The 21,316-nt window shown below is 38.6% G+C and overlaps 1 protein-coding gene across 1 annotated transcript; it reads right to left on the reverse strand.

Annotated features, from left to right (window-relative positions):
* Window positions 1-2,662: 2,662 nt before the first annotated feature.
* On the reverse strand, window positions 2,663-5,217 carry LOC134740870 (uncharacterized). The gene is made up of 4 exons (XM_063673522.1): window positions 5,005-5,217; window positions 4,639-4,865; window positions 3,812-3,976; window positions 2,663-2,820 (listed from the first exon to the last, which is right to left on the reverse strand). Exons 1-4 carry the CDS (start codon window positions 5,118-5,120, stop codon window positions 2,663-2,665), a joined length of 666 nt encoding a protein of 221 aa, XP_063529592.1. The 5' UTR covers window positions 5,121-5,217.
* Between the last annotated feature and the right edge of the window lie 16,099 nt (window positions 5,218-21,316).

The raw sequence follows: 21,316 nt of genomic DNA on the forward strand, positions 1-21,316 counted from the left end.
AGGCATAATTGTATGATTTGTGAACCTCATAAATTTACTGTGAAGACAATATGTTTTATAATTATGTAAAAACATTGAGTTGTCTGAAAAACATTCGAGTCTCTAGATAAGATGCCTTTTAAAAGATGCTTAAATTTTTTTTTAATAGAAAGAGTCTTCTATAACCTAAAATAATTTTATAACTCTGTAAACCTAAATGTATATTAAAATTTAGTTTAAGATTACTTAGTTTAAGATAAAATAAATTGTATGCCCGAAAAGGGTAAAACTGTTGATTCCCATAAAAAATGTACCTAGCTATACTTCTTGTACCTACACAGTTTGAACAATAAATGTTTCTGATTTCTGATAAGACGGGTCAGCAACAAGACAAAAAGAGCTCAAGTTTCGACTAAATTATTAGTCTACAAACTAGGTCGAGTCTTAGTTCTAAGTTGCCTTGCAAGTTTTTCTTACGTAAGCAGGGACAAAGCTATTTGTTAGAATGAGATAGTGATATTCATCTCTCATTCCGTAGTATGTGTGTGTTGTGTGGCCTTAAAGCGGAGGACTCAAAAGACTCGAGTTTTAACCAACACTAGGAAGGGCGCCACGGAGCGGAAAAGTGCGGAGATGATTTTGTTTGTCATGCTTCGTCATACTTGCAAATTGAATCGTGATTGCTAACAGTTTTATCAAACTGTCATTCAGTATAGGGGGGAACCCAAAAATACGTTGACAAAAAATTTTGGGAATATTTTCTTACTTAACTTTTTTTAAATTCATTGTATTAAAAATAACACTTAAAAATTAAAAACTTATAAATAAAAAATTTGGCCTAAGTCGTAGTCGCTCGGTAGGGAGCCCAGAAGGCTAGCCGCATTGCCCCGCTGGGCAAAATATTGGCCAGCCCTGCCTCTGGTCACCACAAGCCTCTATGAGGCGCTTTGCCAGCTCCTCGTAGAGGCGACGCGCGCTAGGTCCCCACGGCCCCAGGGTTTCCACCCCAAACTCCGCAAATATGTAGCTACTACCTAGTGTGGCATAGTTGCGACGATTAAGGCTTTCGGCCGAGGATGCGGCTGCACCAGCGCCAACTTTGGTGCCTGGAATATGGGACGGCACCAGGGTATCTACACTAACGGCTCGGCCACGACATTGCGCGACCGGCGGAGGCGGCGGCGGCAACCGTAGGTGGGAAAGAAAGGTCCGATCGCTGTCTCGCCTCAACCTATGGTTGCCGTCGCCGCCGCCGGTCAGCATTGTCGTGGCCGGGCCGTAACGCAGGTAGCGCCCCAGTTTCTTACACATCTTTTGCAATATGTCATTAAAAATTTCTATATCTTTAAAAATCTGATTACGCGAAGAAGTTTCAATTTCTACGACTGTCTTGTATAGGACATAGGATAATTTTATTAATCACCATCACCATCCCACGCAGACGAAGATGCAGGCAAAAGTTAGTACATATTATTAGTAGTGCTAGTCTATCATGATATAATTTGATAAAACACAGGTATAATCCCATTATCTACCCTAATATTAAAAAACTCCCCTTATTATCGATTCATAATCAAATCCATTACCAACCAATACTATTCACACGGTTTATCTTTACACCCTCCGTTTAAACTATTGCTTCCGCCTCCGCCATTTTACTTGTTCCTAATTGCTGTTTATATGTCTGTCAATGTGTCTGCAACACGCAAACCTTGTTGTTTTAGAGGGGTCCGTTATTGGATAGGAAGCGATAATAATAAATTGCATTTTGTAATAATATGCATTAATGTAAATGCACCATGCGCCAATTTAAGCCGTTCACACACTGGATATCACTATCTGCCGCACGAAGCAACATACGGCCCAATTCGAACAATGCTTATAAGAAATATCCTAAGATCTCACACCGATGCGATAGCATTACCGATCTGTCAGTGCCAAGTGTCGGTTATGGTAAAACAAATGTCACTTTTGATACTGACAGATAAGTATCGTATCGGTGTGACATCTTATAAGCATTGTTCGAATTGGGCCGATACTCGTATCAATTATCCCGCACGCTAATCATTCTCAATTTATTATATAGGAAGCAAACGAGCAGACGAACGCCTTATGATAAGCAACTACCGTTGAACATGGACACCTGCAACACCGCGTTGCAAGTGCATTGCCGGCCTTTAATATGGGAGTCGGAAGTTTTAAGCTAAAACACAAATTCATTTAAACCTATTTATTAAAATAAACGTTACGTACAAACTTAATCGGTCTTTATTATTCACAACGGCGGGACTTAATCGGGTAAAACAAGTTTTAAATTTACTTACCTCCTTTTAAACATAGAAATTTCAATCGAGACGAAGTTTTTAAGATCTCGTCCACATGGAACCCATTAGTAAATGTAATAAATATCGCAAGTTGAAAAATCGAATATCATGAGTTATGTATCGATCCGGTGACATCCCTTGTGCGCAAAACGTTCAAGTCAATAAACAAGACCAAGTGCGGGTAGTTCGAAAAACTCGCGCGAGACGACGCCTATGTCAACTTTAGCCAGTCTTCTCCAAGACCACGGGGACAACGCCGTCCTCGAAACGTCGGAGCTAAATTTAAAACTTATGTTACGCGATTAAGTCCCGCCGTTGTGAATAATAATGAGTAAAAATCGTGAAATTATCTATCAGTGTTAATCGGTGTTTATAAAGCCGAGCTTCTTATAGAACATAAGTTCCCACCGCATGAGTTTGGCTATAGGCGCGTCGCCAGCGACCGACTTGCTTTTTTTGTACTTTCTGAAGAACTGCCTGTCGATCTTGATGCGCTGGTCTGAATTGTCTCTTGCACCTGTAAGTAAAGAAAAAAATATACAAGACAAAATACATAGGTGACAAATTAAACGATCGAGCATGGAATACAACTGCCATCTATGGGATAGTTTCGCCAAGCATCAATATGGAGAAAACATGAAATGCCAAGCGTAAATGGCGCTGCAATAGTTTCGGTTCCATCTTTCACATGTCTTAGTTCTTATATTTCTTGCACCAACTGTTTTTAAATTATAAGCGTTGCATATTTTTATTTATGCAAGGTACTGGCAGAATACCATCAGCGATGTGGCTTGCCGCATCACAATGCTTAGCCAGCTCCTTTTCTGTGGCACGACACATGGCTTCATAAAATAATAGTTAATAGTTTTTAGTAATTAAGTTGTTTTGCGTGTTCTTATCTTGTACTTTTCACTGCCATGATGTATGTTGTGGGTATGAATAAAGAAATTATCTCTCTATCTATCTATCTATCTAGCATGTCCAAGTTTCAGGTTTAGAATTTACAGATTACTATAATCCAAACTGTTAAAACCAAATCAAATAGAAACCCGCTGTCAAGTCACGCCTAAACGATGTTCTTATATTCTGCCTTCCTTCCCTCTTCTATCATCTGGCGGTCTAGCATAAGTTGCGTTCTCGCGCGCGAGTCCATACTTGAAGTCGCGCTAGATGTATGGAGTCGCGCGCGAGAACGCAACTTATGCTAGACCGCCTGACGTACAAGTGTAGGGAGCATTCTTAAGTTTCCTCCTGTTAAATTAAAGAACCAGCTCAATAGACATCATAACGCTGAATTTTCTCACTGATTGGCTATGGAAACCTGTTGGATCAAGTAACGAACCAAACCGGAGATCACAGCCGCTCCGCAAACGCAGGCCTAGCTCCCTAAAAAGATAACAAGTCTCAACCCCGTTACCTCGGAGATAGCTGACCCCCCTGCATTGAAACATGCTTACAGGGGGTTCAGTTATCTCTGCAGATTACTGTACATGTAGGTGATTACACACCTGCAACCTTCCCAGCCACAGGTTCGCTGGTCGTGGTCACGGCTCTTGGGTAAAACAGCCATCTCTTCGAACCAAGCCCGTCGCTCTTCAAAATCTCCTCGATGTTATCTTGCCGCTTCTTCGTTGCGAGGTATTTGGATGTGCTTTTTTTAGTTCTGTTGCTGGCTGTAAATAACGTATTGATTAAATGACTTGATGGCGAATGGTGGAAGGTATAAATGTTTATTTATACCACCAGCCAGCATGTGAATTGTTGTTGATTCGGTAGTTTAAAACTTTCTAAACCATATCTAACTCATATTGAATCACATTTACAATCGGATCTATCGCGAATTTATTTTGTTACCTTTATTTGCCGACGTTTCGACACAGGTTTTACTGGTCGTGGTCGCGGCTAACTGACGATGACGTCCCAACAAAATGTCAAAACAGAGATTTGTGTGACTACCCGACGAAAAGTTTGGGGTAGACATCACATTTTCAAACCACCCACTACACATAAATGTTAATTATCTATGTGTGATATCTAAAACTTACTAAATAACATGTTCATTCCTTTAGGGTGTCAATATGTAAAGAAAAATCTTTAACATTTTTTAAATTAAAGTTGTTGAGTAACTGATTGTATCTTCTTTCTATATTTGGTTACTTCTCATTTCTACACGAATGGAGAAGTAGAACCTATTAAAAGTTGTACTGGCTAATAATGGCTCATAATAAGGCTCATCAAGGAGACTAGTCAGGTCATATCAAGAAAAAACATTTTTTTTTTAATTTTAGCGTAATGTCATTGAGCCAAAGTAAGAAAAAACTTATAGAAAACTCACGTGTCAAATATAAAACTCGGAATGCGTCCAGAAAGCTCGGTTCCCTGAAATTCAGTCCTCGCCGTATACTCCGAGTACGTGTCGACTGAGAGTGAGATCTCGAAACGGAATGAGATCGAGATCTCGAGTGGGACCGGGATCTCGATGTCCGAGATTTGGAGCGAGATCTAGATTCTCTAGCGCTTCGGGACCGTTTGTCTCGACGATTGGTGCGGTGTTTAGGTGAGCTTAAAATATAAATGCATGAACTTATTAGTGAAATTTATTTTACCCTTTAGACGCCACAAGAATTAGACCGCGGGCCAGGAACAGATTTCCATGACCAATCGCATCCCGGGCATATAAGTGGTGAAGATGGAAACTTACCTTGTATGATCTCTGCCATTCATAGGCTGCATGCTATAATAGTCCACATTATCCCCATGCCCCTGGTCTGGTGGCATCATAGGGTAAAGCCCGTACGGAGATACGTACGCCTCCATTATTTTTGAACAAAAAACTGTTTTTATTTTGATGACAATAAATTTGGCTTGCGGATGACACTGTCAAATTTTGTTTTCTGAAAAGTAAATAGTTTTAATGTGATGTGACACACCCAAAAAATCGTATAAAGCTCTCTACATACTGTCAGGAATTTTCACTTTAGTCAAATATTTTCGGCAATTTTCTCTAGCCGCTCTGAGTATGGATGGTATAGAAAGGATGCCAATCTCTTATGGCAGAATTGTTGCAATAGTGACCGCTTTCAGCTTTAAATAATAGTTCCTAATCTCTCCGGTGGCGCTAGTTAGGCTTTGGGACATGAGTATAACATATAAGGCAACAAATAACCCGACCAAATTACGTAGGTTGTTTTTGGTAGTATTTCGGTGTATGGTGGCGCCGCCTAATTACTGTTTTTTGATGGACACTTTTCATACATAGAGATTTGGCTCTTTTATATAGGTATAGTCTCCATGGCTCTGAGGTATGGATGGTATAGAAAGGATCGCAATCTCTTATGGCAGAATTGTTGTAAAAGTGACCGCGTTAAGCTTTAAATAATAGTTCCTAATCTCTCCGGTGGCGCTAGTTAGGCTCTGGGACATGAGTATAACATGAACCATATAAGGCAACAAATAACCCGACCAAATTACGTAGGTTGTTTTTGGTAGTATTTCGGTGTATGGTGGCGCCGCCTAATTATTGTTTTTTGATGGACACTTTTCATACATAGAGATTTGGCTCCTTTATACAGTCTCCATGCTCTGAGGCTTATAAATTATATTTCGAATCTTTATTTTGACAAATCAAAATTACAGTTTGTCTTTGCACGTTGATGTCTGGTCGGCTAGAGGATATTTATGTAATTAGGTAATCATTTAATGCCAAATTATCCAAAAATACAGCAGTAAACCAATTTTAAAACTCCCAATTATAAATCACATAATGGCAATATTATCGTTAAGATTAACGACATTTCGAGCTTAATTCGAGTTTCGAAAAAAGTCGAATTAATTTGCCGATTGCAAAAAGAACAATTAAAAGTAAAGATAAATTAGGAATCGATTCCTGCCTAATGGTTGCCCCCATTAGAGGGTCCTGTAGTACTTTGAAAGAAGAATTTTTTGCCTCCGTCTAAAGTTTAAGGGGAAAACTTGGATATAGAAGTGTGACACAATAGTTGACTGGAAGAGACGTACAAGACTTCAACTAACACTTCTGACTTGGAGAATATTACAACATTTGCGACAAACATTCAATAAAATGTGAAAGTTCCTTTATATCAAAACGGTGGCAAACAAGTATACGGCCCGCCTGATGGTAGTCTCCTTAGCCTATGGACACCCGCAGATCCAGGGAGTTACAGGAGTGTTCCGAACCTTTATAAACCTCCTGTTTGTAAGAACCTTGTACTGATAGTATAGCCCCTCGAGAAAACCTCAACAGGGAGCTTATTCCACAGCCGGAAAATTCGTCTTAAACCGCATAGTGCAAAACCATTTAGGTTCTAGGGTGTGAGGATGAATTTTCCGAGGGTAAGCGGTGCGGTGATAGGAAGCGGCCGTTGGCATCATGTCAAACAGTTCCTAATGCACAATGGAGCACTTAGTACTACAGTACAGACCTACCCAATCGACAGGTCTCTTTACCATGGAGCCAACCTTGACTAATCTAAGGGAAACATACGCTAGAGGTAGAAAGCGTTAACGTTGCGCAAACTTGGCAGTAAGAATGCATACATAATTATATCCTTTTAAGCTGCATACTTGACCTTAACGTAACACTTGGCATGAAAACTCTATCACACTCTCAGTCCACCGCATAGCTACATCCCTTTAATTCACCAAGGTTGGCTCAAGTACACAGCGGACTTATGAGAAGAGGCCGAGTCTGTTCTAGCAAAGGTAAAAAAAGGTAACTACAGGAGGACAATAATAGCGCTTTCTCTGCTACTCCTACTGAAAGTTCCATAAGACGTCCGGCCATCTCTTCTCTTATTGCTGCTCCGAGTTTAAACCCGATACGTGAGCATGTGTGCGATGTGCGACTTGTGCGAGCGTAATCGGCTAGTCATGAAGTCACAATTTTTTCTTAACGACTTCTTTTTACGAGTATCTTTATCTATTAACTCTGTGGTACTATCCAGACTCTCTAGATCTGTGACACAAACGCTCGCTCGTTCTTAACTTTGCTTTGAGTGGTCCATTCTTCACTTCTCCTTAATATTCCCCGAGTTAGCGCTAAGCATGCTTTGCTGCTGTGTTTTAAAGTTGCTGCTTAATATTCACACGCTACTTTTTAGCTGAAGAACTGCTACATTTTAGATGCGATGGATTGATGATGAATTTCAGCATATTCCGAAATTAATGCAAAACATACACGTTGCGGTACTAAATGACCCTCCGCCTCTTTAGCATATGCACGCTGCTCTACAGGCCAGCGATCAATTGTCCATGAACAATTCACAACACTCACAATTAAAACAACTCCCCGCGTCTCCGTCGCACTTCGTGTTCGACACCTTGTACTACTAGGTACTTACTTTTGGCCCATGGAAAGAAATTTGGAGATCTAAACAGGAGGCCTGACAGCGGTCCTAGTGTCAAAAAGTTTCAAGACACGGTTTAGAGAAAAAAAGGTAATAATTTGCCTTGTAATTGCATCTTTGAAACAATACTCACACCTGAGGCCTATCGCGAACCACGTTCGACGTGTTGCCTCTCTGTCGCACTTGAAAACTCGTACGTAAGTGTTCGGGGTAAGTCGTACGTGGTTCGGGGTAGGCCCTCAGAACAAATACAGTGAAGTTATTTTGGTCCATACTTGAAAGCTTTTGAATTAAGTATAGTTAGGTGGTTTAAATAATGGTAACATTGGTAACCTTTATCAACCAATTTTCATTGAATAAGTTTTCCGTAAGAATCACTACGCCGACCGGATAATTATCAAATGGTTCCTGCTATTTTGCCAGAACGTCGATCTAGCTATTCTAGCTTGTTGGGGCCATTCTCTCATAGCGTCCTCATAATGCTTATCAAAGTGTGTACGATAATAAAATAAACATGCAATATGTAATCATATCACTAACTGATCGGATAGTAAATGATCAATATCATATTAAATAAACACCCGAATCTAAAATAACATACATTTACTCCAACCAAAACTACTCCAAACGAAACAAACTTTGAACTGCAGCTTTCAGGTGGGTACTTTTAAAAACTGAAATTTCGCGTTAATTAACTGAAAATATAACCTGTCAAAGGCAAGTTACTCGTTACTTAACTACTTGTACACTACGAAAAATAAATCTTTAAACATGAACCATAAATATATTACTATATGGTTCATTATTGTTTGAGCAATATTCTGCGAATGTCATAGGAGTGTTCGTTTTAAGTGAAATGGCAAATTTCAGAATTAATTAACAACTTAACGTGTAGTTGATGTCAAAAACATATGTGTATTTTCAGCTTTATTAGAAGGGAGTAAGAGGCAAATTGTAAATATATATTTGTCGTTGACTGTATCTCCCGCTATGCTCTTTTGATAGTACTTGAGTCATTTATTTTTAGGGTTCCGTACCCAAAGGGTAAAAACGGGACCCTATTACTAAGACTCCGCTGTCCATCTGTCCGTCTGTCCGTCAGTACGTCTTTACGTCTGTCCGTCTGTCTGTCACCAGGCTGTATCTCATGAACCGTGAGTGCTAGACAGTTGAAATTTTCACAGATGATGTATTTCTGTTGCCGCTATAACAACAAATACTAAAAACAGAATAAAATAAATATTTAAGTGGGGCTCCCATACAACAAACGTGATCTTTTTGCGTAATGCTACGGAACCACACGGAACCCTTCATGCGCGAGTCCGACTCGCACTTGGCCGGTTTTTTTTATTAACTCCAACACAAAACATGCCGAAGCCGCGGGATCAACTCGCGACTTGTTTTCACGTTTATTTATTATAGCTATAAAAGCTACATACATTTCAAGTTTCAAGCTTTTCACCAGATATAACAACAAAAAAGAGTAATTAGAGAGAGTAGTTTAGTATATTTGGGGAAGTTTGAAAGTAGCACCAGTAACGGTTAGCGTGGTATGGGCATGTGATTGATGAGGAGGAATGAATGCCATATAGGCAAAAGAATGTTAAGGATGAATGTTGATGGACGGAGAGCGAATGGTAGACCCAAAAAGCGATGGATGGATTGTGTAAAAGAGGATATGAGAAAGAAAGGAGTGAGTGCTGAGGTGACGAAAGATAGAAGAGAATGGAAGAGAAAAACATGTTGTGCCGGCCCCACATAACGTGGGATAAGGGCAGGAAGAAGGAAACATTACAAAAAATCTTAAAGAAAGAAGCCGTACTAATAAGTTGCATCCACTCGACTATAACTATATATTATTATATACTTTTATTATACTCGTAGAACAGAAATTCTTTAAATTTAACAAGCTCTCTTCTTCCGCACAGCTCAAAGGTATCGCCATCATTAAAAATATCCCTATTCAGATCCGAATCACACGAATATCAAACGCAATAAAGCGGCGCGGCGCGATTCGAAAGTTCTCCATTCGAGTGGCAAACTGAGTTGTTCCGATCGCTTGCTTAGCTCGGGCGTCAAATATTATAGGGGCCGTGCGTGTTAGAGGGTCTTCTACCTCTTTTAGGGTTCCGTACCCAAAGGGTAAAAACGGGACCCTATTACTAAGACTCCGCTGTCTGTCCGTCTGTCCGACTCGCACTTGGCCGGTTTAATTTTATGATATAGGAGGGAACGAACAAATCGCCTGATGGTAAGCAATAACCGTGGCAAATGGACACCTGCAAGAGCAGAGAGTTGCAAGTGCGTTGCATTTAAGACGGAAGTACGCTCTTTTCTTAAAGGTTTGAAGGTCGTATCGGTCGGAAATACCGCGGGCGACAGTTCGTTCCACAGGCTAGCTGTGCGAGGCAAGAGAGTTTCTAGAGACTACACAGTTAAGGACTGCCAACAGTGCCAGTGAGTGGTGAAGATGGAAATGTCGTCTAGAGCGATGGCGGAAAGAAGCGGCAGGAGTTATGGCAAATCAGTAGTTCAAATTTTATATTAAAGGAAAAAAATGGAAAAAGTTACACAGCTCAGCAACGCACGGATTGCGGAGGTTGCGGGTTCAAATCCTGCCGGAAGTGTAACTTTTTCCATTTTTTTCCTTTAATATAAAATTTGGAGTATCGCTCGCAGACGTATCTGCGTGTTAAAAAAATGATAAGTAAGCTTACCCAAGACTAGATTTGTGATCTTCGAAGAGGTCTCTAGAAAAATCAGCTATTTGAAACAAATGGTTAGCAATTTCATAATGTGAACAACCAGTGGTTTTAAGAAGGTGCATTGGGGCAAGTTTGAAAGCGGATTAATTTTGAAAATGGCAACTATCTATAAAATCAGACGCACTTCATACTTTGGTAACAATCACGCTATTGCAACGCTTACTAAGGCATCTTGCTTACTGTCAATTGAAAGTGATTCCAGGGGCCCTATTCGAGATGCACAACTGTCAGTTTCGGCTTCAACATCAGTTCAACAGTGGAATGAATCATTTGTTCATCAACTGTGGAAAGTATCATTTGGTACAACCAAAACTCATTCATTGAAAAAATTATTCAACAAAAATCTACTTTGTTTTCTTACTACTATACGGTTTAAAATGGCTCTGAACTCGTCGTGGTTCGGTTTGGTTTCGTTGTCACCTAACTGTGGATTGCTAATGTCAAATTTACCTATTCGACAACACACGATTTCTTCCATATTCAACTGAAGTTCAACACGTAACGTCACTTAACGCATGTCGAATACCGCTCCAGTTTAGTAGATATTTGTCAATTTCAAAATTATTCCGCTTTCGAAGTTACCCCAAAGCAGGACTTTACTCATTCTTAAGGTCACAAAAACACTGGTTCTATAAATACCTCGAATCGCCCTCGCTATCGCCTTCATTACGAATGCCAGTCGAACTGAACGAAACTGAGACGCACTTTCGACAATCGAGTGTTTTCGAGCTCGGTACTTTTTCGAGCTAAAAGGGCTTTTCTACCTCCTACTGGCAGAAAAGGACGCAAACGACATTCTAATTCGGGTTAATATACGGCTTTTTAAGTTAACGGACTTTTGGAGTGCGAATCGATACTATCGATAGAATGGGGAAAAAATTGAGATTTTTTGAAGTGGTCTGGTGGATAAAGATTTTGCGATAGACTGGTGTTTTGAATATTACGGCCTCCTAGCTTGTAATGCAAAATTGATTTATAAGGATTCAATAGCGCTACCTCGTTTCACGCAAAATAGGCACATTGGATGTCGAGTTGCGGAAAATGCCCAGCAAAACTAACTAACTAACAATACAACTATTTTCAAGTAAAGATATACGTGTGGCTCTTTTTGGACATTGTAGGTTTTACTCAGTCACCCGTTGACCACGAACGCTGTAAAGTATTGGAAACGTCGGTATGTATTATAAATTCAATATACGCGATATAATCCATTTTCATAATTTTATTTCATAAAATTATATAAGTAAAATTAATAAAAAAATTACAAGCGACATTTTCGATTGAAGTTTATAGTCGTAGACAGATAACCCGGATAACTAATTTATCTTTTTTAGCTTTTAAGTTTCCAAAGAAGTAAAAAAAAAGTTAATGCTAATATATAACGCAACACAAAATCCGCTCAATTCCTCGCCCAATCCGCCAGACAATGGCCGACAGCAAACATTACGACACAATACGATGCGGATCCGACACGACCCGTGTCACGTTAACAACAAAATCGGACCTCAATTTTGCGACAGTCAATTCAAATCTGCTGTTATAAAGTTGGCTGGATACAAAACTCACGAAAACATGTCTAATTTTCATTTTAGTTGTATAGGTAACGTTACTCAGCATAGCAGTATAGATATAGTATATACTGACTAGTGATACCTCAGTGATACCTACTCCCGAGGGATGTGACGAGCAAAATTTTAAACAAAAGTGTGGTAAAAAGTAAAATGCCGCGTGATGGCTTTTTTTATATTTTTTTTGGGAAGGTAAAGCTCTTTAGAGCGTTCTGTACTTCCCTGTATACATGCAGCCTTTGGGTTACTTAATATTGTGATTTTTTTATCCAATTTGAATGAGTTTCCGCGACGCGAGAACAGATTCTCGGCCATCGTGACAAATTCTAAACGTCTTTTATATTTTTTCTTTCGGTCACTAAAACAAAATTCAGTGTAAAATGATCCGTAAACCCATAAGCATAAGGATTGTGGTGAAAATCGTGGGGTGCAAGTATATGTTGGTGTTTCAGTGTCATGTATACCTTAGTTGCAAATGTTTTTTGTTGTTCAAAGATTTATGGTTTGAGGAAATTTGTATAGGCACAAAATACAATACAATTTGTATAGGCGCAATATTGTACATTACTTACATGTATAATTTTCAGTTTTATTTATTTCGTACGGTTCGAACTTTAAAATTTCAAAATTAATTTTGTCTCAAGCAGACACGTCTGCAAACGTAAGTTTAGAAACAAATTATATCGCTGCTTTTATCACGTATATATATATATATTTTTTTTTTACTTGAAAATAGTTGTATTGTATAACTAGCCTTATGAACCGATTTTGCATGTACAGCCAGCCTTAAAGTTTATAGTCTATGATGGTTAATTATTTTTAGTATGTGGGTATTTTTGCACTTTGTAGTTTTTCCTCAGTCACCCGTGGTCCTGTGTGGCTATTACAACCCGGTCACAATATCTGTGCACCTGACCTCGTGACGTCATATCGGCGGTCTGGGTACGGTGTGAAAAAAAGTTTTTTCGAGAAATGTGGAGGTGTAGCGGCAACGAAGATGCTAACCGTACTGTCGCACCGGGGAGTGCGCGGAGAGGTGACAGGGGAAGCGGGAGAGGCGCCACATTCCAGCGAGGTGCACAGATATTGTGACCGGGTTGTACCATCAGTTTGGCTCTGACATAAACGCTATCCAGAACGTAACTTACTTTCTATGCATCTCGCTCGTACTCGCATATTAGTGCGAGCGAGATGTATAGGAAGTATATTCCGTAGACATTTGCGTATATGTCAGTTTTGACACGGTCAGTGACTCATAGTACGGGTACTGGGTTCGGATCCCTGTAAGAGCATTTATTTGTGTGATGAGCACAGATATTCGTTCTTGAGTCATGGATGTTTTCTATAAATTTAGGTATTTTGTCTATTATGTATGTATATGTATGTATATTATGTATATCGTTGTCTGAGTACTCACAAAACAAGCCTTTTGAACTTACTGGGGCTTAGTAAATTTTTGTAAGAATGTCCTAATATTATTACCCATTTATTTATTACTAGCACCGCAGCTAGAGTTAGAATAGCGCCTGGAAAAAATCTCATAGCAATCTAAATTTGAGCATATTATGCACACAAATTAGCGGCACTCCGTAAATTATCTCAATTCCACCCCGCTTTTTACTTTCTTAAGGGATGATTTTCGGGATAAAAACTATCCTATGTCCTTCTCAGGGACTCAACCTATCTCTATGCCAAATTTCATCTAAATCGGTTCAGCGGTTTAAGCGTGAAGAGGGAACACACAGACAGAAAGACAGACAGACAGACTTTCGCATTTATAATATTAGTATGGAGTACGGATTATTTTACATTATGTATGTAAACTTGTATTTCAGAGATATACAAACTAAAACGCTATACATTTAAACCACAGTCAAGTTACGTTAATAGTAATTTCTATGTGGAGGCAAAAAAATCCCATTTTACCTACTTTCTTGACGACAAAAGCAATTCGGCCATGATAAATCACATTACGCTAACCTAGTCCTATCCATTATAATGTTATTATGTTATCATTCACAGGGCCTCAGAAATATATTTTTCTAATGAGGAAAACAATTTGTACGGTCACGCGAGAAACAAGTCCGTCCTTAGATGGCAGAAGAATTAACAATGTGAATAGGAAAATAATTAGTTTTCTATTATATTTATTTATACAAAGTTATTTTGTTACCTATATGTAATATGACCATACCTCGAGGAGTCAATATGAGGGTAATTAATACTTAACGAGCAATTTTTACTATATATAGTTGGTCAAGCAAATGTTAGTAGAATAAGCCGGCAAATTTAAAAAATGTAGACGCAAAGGGATATCGTCCTATATAATATTTGAATTTCGCGCCTTTTTCTACTGACAAGATTTGCTTGACCAACTATATGGGGCCAACCCCGAAAACGAACGCGTATGGTTTACATATTGATCCATAATTTCGTTTGTTTATATCTCCGTTGACATTTTGCAGGGACTGGTGCCCAGCTGAAAAATGTGCCATTTTCAACCAAAAGGGTACTTATTGTCGCTTGTCAGTAAGGCGCTATTTCCATATAGCTTTAATTAGAAATCAACCTTATCGACAAGCGACAATGTGGTACCTTTTGGTTGAAAACGTCACAAATAATGAAAATTTATTTAATCGCAGTAGACGCGTCAAGATCATTAAATAAAAATGTACTCATTATTGGTAGTTAAGCAATATCTGTGAATGACAATTTCATATAGTCATTGAATTACTCAACTTAATGTTCAATTGCAATTGCTATTTACATTATGCGACGTTATAGCGATTTGGGCACCAATCTGTTATGCTAGTTGTATTTGCTGTTCGTCGTTAATCATAGCGGTAATAATGTGATTAATATTAATTTAGCGAAGGAGGCGTAGGGTGGCCACGTCGGCGCCTTGGCGCAGGACAAGAGTCCTTGGGTAGTTAATCATTATGTCCGGTTATCCACAATAGCTGCTGGACGTTTTGGAAGGTTTGATTGGGGTGTACTTACTTCAAATGAATGGTCCCCCTCGTTGCGTCGTATGAAAAAGTCTTAATGCTAGTGGAATAATAACAATGGAACAATGGAAGAGTGATTTCTTCATTTTCAATAATGTTAGAACCATGCATGTACAATACGATTAAAGCATAGTGTGTAGAGGAATAAAATGCTAAAATATTCTGAGCTACTATATAATTATATTTACTTTGTAAATTTGTGTAGGTATATCGGTAATCGTTTGGCTTGGCGTATTAAAGTGTAGTTTAGGGATTAGTTAAATACGGTGATTTTCTAGCGAATGAAGAAAAAAGGGAAATATTTCTCCAAGTTACAAGCAATTACAATCGCATATTATCGTCAATTAATTATTTAATTGTTGACTAGACTCAAACTACTAAGAGTTAAGATTGAGTAAGCAGAAATGTAAGTTTAATCTAGCCGCAAACATCTTAGCAATCCCACAAAAACATTACAAATCGACATCTCACAAACACACCTACCAATCCAGAAAACTATTAATACAAAACTGCGACGTGACAGCGAACCATTTGGTCATTTATCACAGGACAAGTCCCGCGATATTTCAAGCCGTGTGGTCGCCCTAGTGCCTATGATGGATAACCGCCATATTGCTCAATGCTGGTTGGCAATAAATCAAGAGCCGTGGACAGTAGAGGGCGAAAAATTTGGCGGGCATTTTTGTGTCATGTGATTTTTAATCAAAATGGAAAACACCTTGGGAGCTTTTAATAAAGTCTCAGAGGAGAATTTATGGGACGAGTCAATGAAATACGTCACCAGATAGAGTAGGGGGCGCCACTACCACAATCTGAGGATCTATCGCGAAACAATAAAATCTAAATTTCGTTATCTAACATCTCTGACACTCTTGCATATTCGAGCGATCAGGCGCGGCTTCCTCTAAGGAGCGCTTGTGCAGTGCACTCCCATAAATAATCATAATGAAATTATAGTGCCTAATTAATATATTACTCTTTAAGATCTATCGTACAAAAGTAAAATAGCAATTAAATAATTACCTTTATTCATTATAAGTTTATAGACGGCCTATACTACTCGGCCTACTCCTATAATTTCATAGGAATCATAGGTAACGCGCGAAGCGGAGCGCTTTGGATTGCGCTCCTATGAAAAAGATTTAGTACATAAAATCAATAGGAAATTCAATGAGAGCGAAAGAGAAGTTTCGCTACAGTTCCGCACGTGAAACAGAAGATTTTCTATGACGAAAGAGGTAAAATTGGAGCGGCGCTCCGTAGCCCGTTTGACCTTGCGCCCTCTCGTCGAATGCGCGCGCATTGTGCGCGCCATATTGTCACTTGTTTGTAAACAGACCTTAGTTAGTAGTCAATTTTAAAGTACGCGCGTGAATGGAATTTTGGCATTTTTTTATTATAAATAATTAACCAAGAGTTTAAGCAGTAAGTGCACATAATTTGTTTGTTGTGAGGTATTTAAAATGAATGAATTTAACGGGAGAATGTGAAAAAAGTTTACAAAATCGACTCGAGTTCAATATAAAAGGAAAACCTTGAACTTTCGTAACAATGTTCGTCAAAAACAAAAACTTATATGTCATTAAATAAGATCAATATGCAAAAACACCGTGGTTGTGTTATGTCGCTGTGATAAAAGTAACTAGGTGTTTTAGTTTATCGTGTTACCTACCTAAGTACATATGTCTTGTTTGGAGCGGGCGCGGGCGGGCCGGGCGACGGCTGTGCGGTGAGTTTGCTTGGACCGAAACCGATGTGTTAACAATTTAGCACATATTTCCATAAAATTTTAAAACAACATTCACAACCTAGAATCCATTTGTAAAATGAACTGCAGTTAGCGTCTATCGGTCGTCAAGATATTCGTAATAGCGAAATTCTATAAGAGAGTTCAATGACCGTATTTTGTGTCGGTTAATTGAATGTGTAGTTTTTTACTGTGATAGTGAACACCCATAATATAGAATCACCAGCCGCCGCTGCGAGCGATAAAGAGGCAGATAGCGAAATTTCGGATTCGCTTTTCCCGGAAGGTCCTCTGTAAACAAACCGCCTTGATGCATCAATGTCATATTTTATTATATCTGAAAACTTGTCAAATGCCTGTTAAAGGTACAGTATGTATAAGATACTCTATGGTCTACTACAGGGCTGCACTCTGGTGGCAGAACATTGCAGTAATACCCCCTCTTAACCTCTCTCCTGTGGACATTCCGGTCCACCACCTTTACCGCCAGGCTATGAACCCACGACCTTAAAATTTAAAGTCGTCGTACAAATTATAAATATTATAATTTACCACCCTAGACCAAATACGAGCAAATAGGCCGTAATAAGCAGCCTATCGAGGTGGCGCCATCTGCTTTAATTTATATCGGTTAGTTTATTGGAGTTTACCCAAGACGGGTTTAATTAATTGTTTAATTTGTGGACCTATTTGTTGTAGATTTAGTGTTCAGAAATAATTTGGGTTGGAACTAGATAGTATTTTGGCAATGCTTTAGTTTATTACATAGCCGCTTAAATCACCGTATTTAACTAGTCTCTAAACTACACTTTAATACGCCAAGCCAAACGATTACCGATATACCTACACAAATTTACAAAGTAAATATAATTATATAAAAAAAAATACTACCTAAGCCTAGAGTAATGTATCAAATAGATGCAGAGATTTGATGTGTATAGATTAGTTTTATATATATATAATAGTATAATATAATTATATACCTAATAGCATTAAGCAAACGCGGATCGGACCGCGCGATAAAACCCTTTCAATGGGCGACACTTAAACACGGCTAACACATTGAAAGACTTTCCCTTTTGAACTGCAAGCCCATTCATACCCCTACCTTTGACTAACCCTTACCGAAAAGCTAACCAAAAATAAGGCTAGCCCTTAATAAGGGTTACCCTTATCTTTAAGCGCTTTTTATAAAGGTTTCCCTTTGCGTGAAAGAGACAGGATTAGTATATATCAACGGTAGTGTATGAAAAGGAAAGAAAATACGTGCCTAGTCAAAGAACGCCGCCGTCGCCGCCGACGATCGCTCGGATTCGAAGTAATGTGTGCTTTATGAACAAGGTAGACGACTTAAATTAGCACGCTTATATGCTAAAAGTGAAGCCCTTTATAAGGCTAACCCTTATAAGCAATATGCAAGGTGTTGGTGAGCGGATGATAAGGGTTTTGTAAGGGTATTTGGGCTACCGATTACTCAAATGTGGTAGCTTTATATAAGGGTTTTTAAAAGCAAAACAAAGGGTTTCGTCTGGCAAAGGGTATGGTGAGTTAAGCCTTATGCAATACCCTTATAAAACCCCGATAACGGATAGCGGGCCGGTCCCTGGCGCGAACTCGCCAACTATTACATAAACCAAAGAGGTTTACAATAGTGGCATGCTGGCAAAAGTTGTATGAATATTTAAAGTGAATAAATAAATTAAAAAAAAAGAAAAAAATATATCTTGTTTGGTTGTCATAGTCAAAAATATAATTTTGGAATGTTACTTCAATGTTACTTTATTTCATAGAATGTTACTTTGTTGAATTTGGGGAGAAAAAAAAATATAATACTGGATGGGAATCAACATTTATTATAAACTGAGATAAATGTCATATATGAAGGAAAAAATTACCAAAGCCACCAATGTCCAGAGCTGGAATCGAACCGGCGTCCTCTTGTTTACCGGACAGGTGCCTAAGTTTATAATGTAAATAGTAGTGTGACTACTTGAAATAACACAAATTAAAGTATTTTCATAGAAAGTAATTTAGTTTGTTCAAAGAGTAATAATTATTTTGTTATATGAAAATTCATTTACCTATTTCTGATTGAGTAGCTGCCATAATAACTTTTATCTTGAACCCAAATGCAATTTTTTTATCACTATTAGATTAACCACAACTGAAAAAAAAAACGCTTCACCCTTACATGATTTGTTTAGCGCGCACAAGACGTATTTAACCTACTCCACTGCACTTGCGGTTCTGCGTTCCAGTTAAAACCTACCAGTTCTTTTTTAGGGTTCCGTACCCAAAGGGTAAAAACAGGACCCTATTACTAAGACTCCGCTGTCCCTCCGTCTGTCCGTCTGTCTGTCACCAGGCTGTATCTCATGAACCGTGATAGCTAGACAGTTGAAATTTTAGCCGCTATAACAACAAATACTAAAAAGTACGGAACCCTCGGTGCGCGAGTCCGACTCGCACATGGCCGATTTTTTATTACAGTTAAGTAACAATGTATAATCACTATAAATTCATAATTCTTTATTGCAACCATGGTACTGGCGCTTACCTCTCCCAGCGTATATCGCTGACAATACAGAGAGGTAACGCAGCCAGCGTTATGGGGTCAATGCCGCAGGCGGAGATTTTGGACGGGGTGTTCTTTTTATAACTTCAGTATAATTTTTTCTTTTTATATAGTTTTTTTTTATATTTAGCTTTAATTTAGTTTTAATATAGTTTTATTTAACATTAATTTAATTTTTAAGTAGATATATAGCTATATTTATTGTATGCTTATTTAATAAGTAATCTGTTTTTTGTAAAACACTGATTTAAACTTTCACGATTTTTACTCATTATTATTTACAACGACGGGACTTAATCGCGTAAAATAAGTTTTAAATTTACCTCCGTCGTTTCGAGGACGGCGTTGTCCCCGTGGTCTCGGAGACCACGACCACCACCACCACCACCACCACCACCACGCCACCACCGCCGCCACGTAGTCGGGGGCTGTTTTTTGTAACCTAAATATGTTTTTGTTACCTTAAATAAATAATATAAGTATACCATGGTACAGTATAGATGTAAATTATAATATATTGCATTTAATCGTCAGAAATTCAGAATGAAGTGTCAAGTGTGTCAACCATAAATCTTCGGGTGAAGCCACTTGAAATGGCTTGAAGTTTTTCGAACATTAATCTATTAAGGGCACGTTAACGCGATTCGCTTTAAAATAAATTGATTTTATTCAAATTTCTATTAGGGCTGTGTTCCTGGAGATTGCTATGGGCAGATTTGGATACAAATTAAGATTTGGATGCGGTAGTTTACCTTTTTTAATAAGTTTAGGATGACTAGAGAACAAATCATTTTTATTTTGATTTTTTTAGTCACACTACTATATATAAATTATAAACTGAAATAGATGTCATATACTGAAGAAAACCGGACAAGCGCGAGTCGGACTCACCCACTGAGGGTTCTAAGACTCGCACTTGGCCGGTATTTTTTCTTTTCGTTTGGTGTTTGTCGATGTACGATTGTCATATTTTCTAGGCCCCCATTTCTGCACACACTTACACAATACACACATATAAGCACTCACGCGGACTCACATTATATATGTCGGAGCGTGACTCCAGAAGGACACATTGCAGCGTTACATTTCAGTTTTAGACGCCTGTATACAATCGATTAGCAAAGTGTTGCTATGTATTACTTAGTTGATAATGTAATTTATCGAGTTATGTAGAGAGTAACGCCATCTATTGGCATTCTTGTTGAAATAAGATTAGGTACAGGCTTCGGAACGTCAAGTGGTTTAACTTGCGTGAAGTTAGGTACGAGTTGGCAGTTTTGTTGGTAACTGGTCAAGCAAGTTGGCCTACATTCACTTTGGCGGAAGCGGTGAGGCCGCCGCATTCATTCTCGATCGGACCGTGCTAGATATCGGACGTTAGCCAACCTCGTGCCTAAACTCACTACGTTCCTGAAGGCTTATACCTGAAGGATTATTTTGAAAGCTTATAGATTCCAACATTATTTAATCATTTAGCTAAGTGTTTTATTCCAAGTGTTAATTTGATTTCTTATGAGTCATTAGAGGTTTACTATTGTAAAATTAGAAAATAAGTGTTGTTTTGAAAAGATATGTCCCGCCGAGTTTGTTGCCGGTCCCATATAGGGTTAAATCTTCTCGGGTCAAGAGGTGTACGGTTGGAACCGGAATAGCTTTGTTTGACGTTCATATAATCGCATTGTAATATGCCTACCTACTTGAATAAAGATTTGAACGTTACAAGTGATTTTGTTAATACAAATTAAATTGTCTTTCATTGCAAGCGTGACTAGTTATTTTTATTATTTAGTGCGAAGGTATAGTAGGCACTAGGTTGATGAGTCCGTAGTATTATTTCATGCACTGATAGCAGTGGTAGCATACTATTTAGCTGTGTAGGCATACATCGATGTACTGCGCCCACTACCGCCACCGCTATTATAGGCCACCACCACACGCACCCCCCAATTATCCCCGACATCAGAGCGTGGGATAAAAGAGCATC

Source organism: Cydia strobilella, chromosome 4, assembly GCF_947568885.1.
Source record: "Cydia strobilella chromosome 4, ilCydStro3.1, whole genome shotgun sequence".
Lineage (NCBI taxonomy): Eukaryota > Metazoa > Arthropoda > Insecta > Lepidoptera > Tortricidae > Cydia > Cydia strobilella.

Excerpts from the sequence above, each read along its gene's own strand:
- LOC134740870 (XM_063673522.1), bottom strand. The coding sequence starts at position 5,120 with ATGGAGGCGTACGTATCTCCGTACGGGCTTTACCCTATGATGCCACCA. Across the intron at positions 4,866-5,004 it reads AATGGCAGAGATCATACAAG|CTCACCTAAACACCGCACCA; the intron begins GTAAGTTTCCAT and ends TTATATTTTAAG. Across the intron at positions 2,821-3,811 it reads TGTGGCTGGGAAGGTTGCAG|GTGCAAGAGACAATTCAGAC; the intron begins GTGTGTAATCAC and ends CTTTACTTACAG.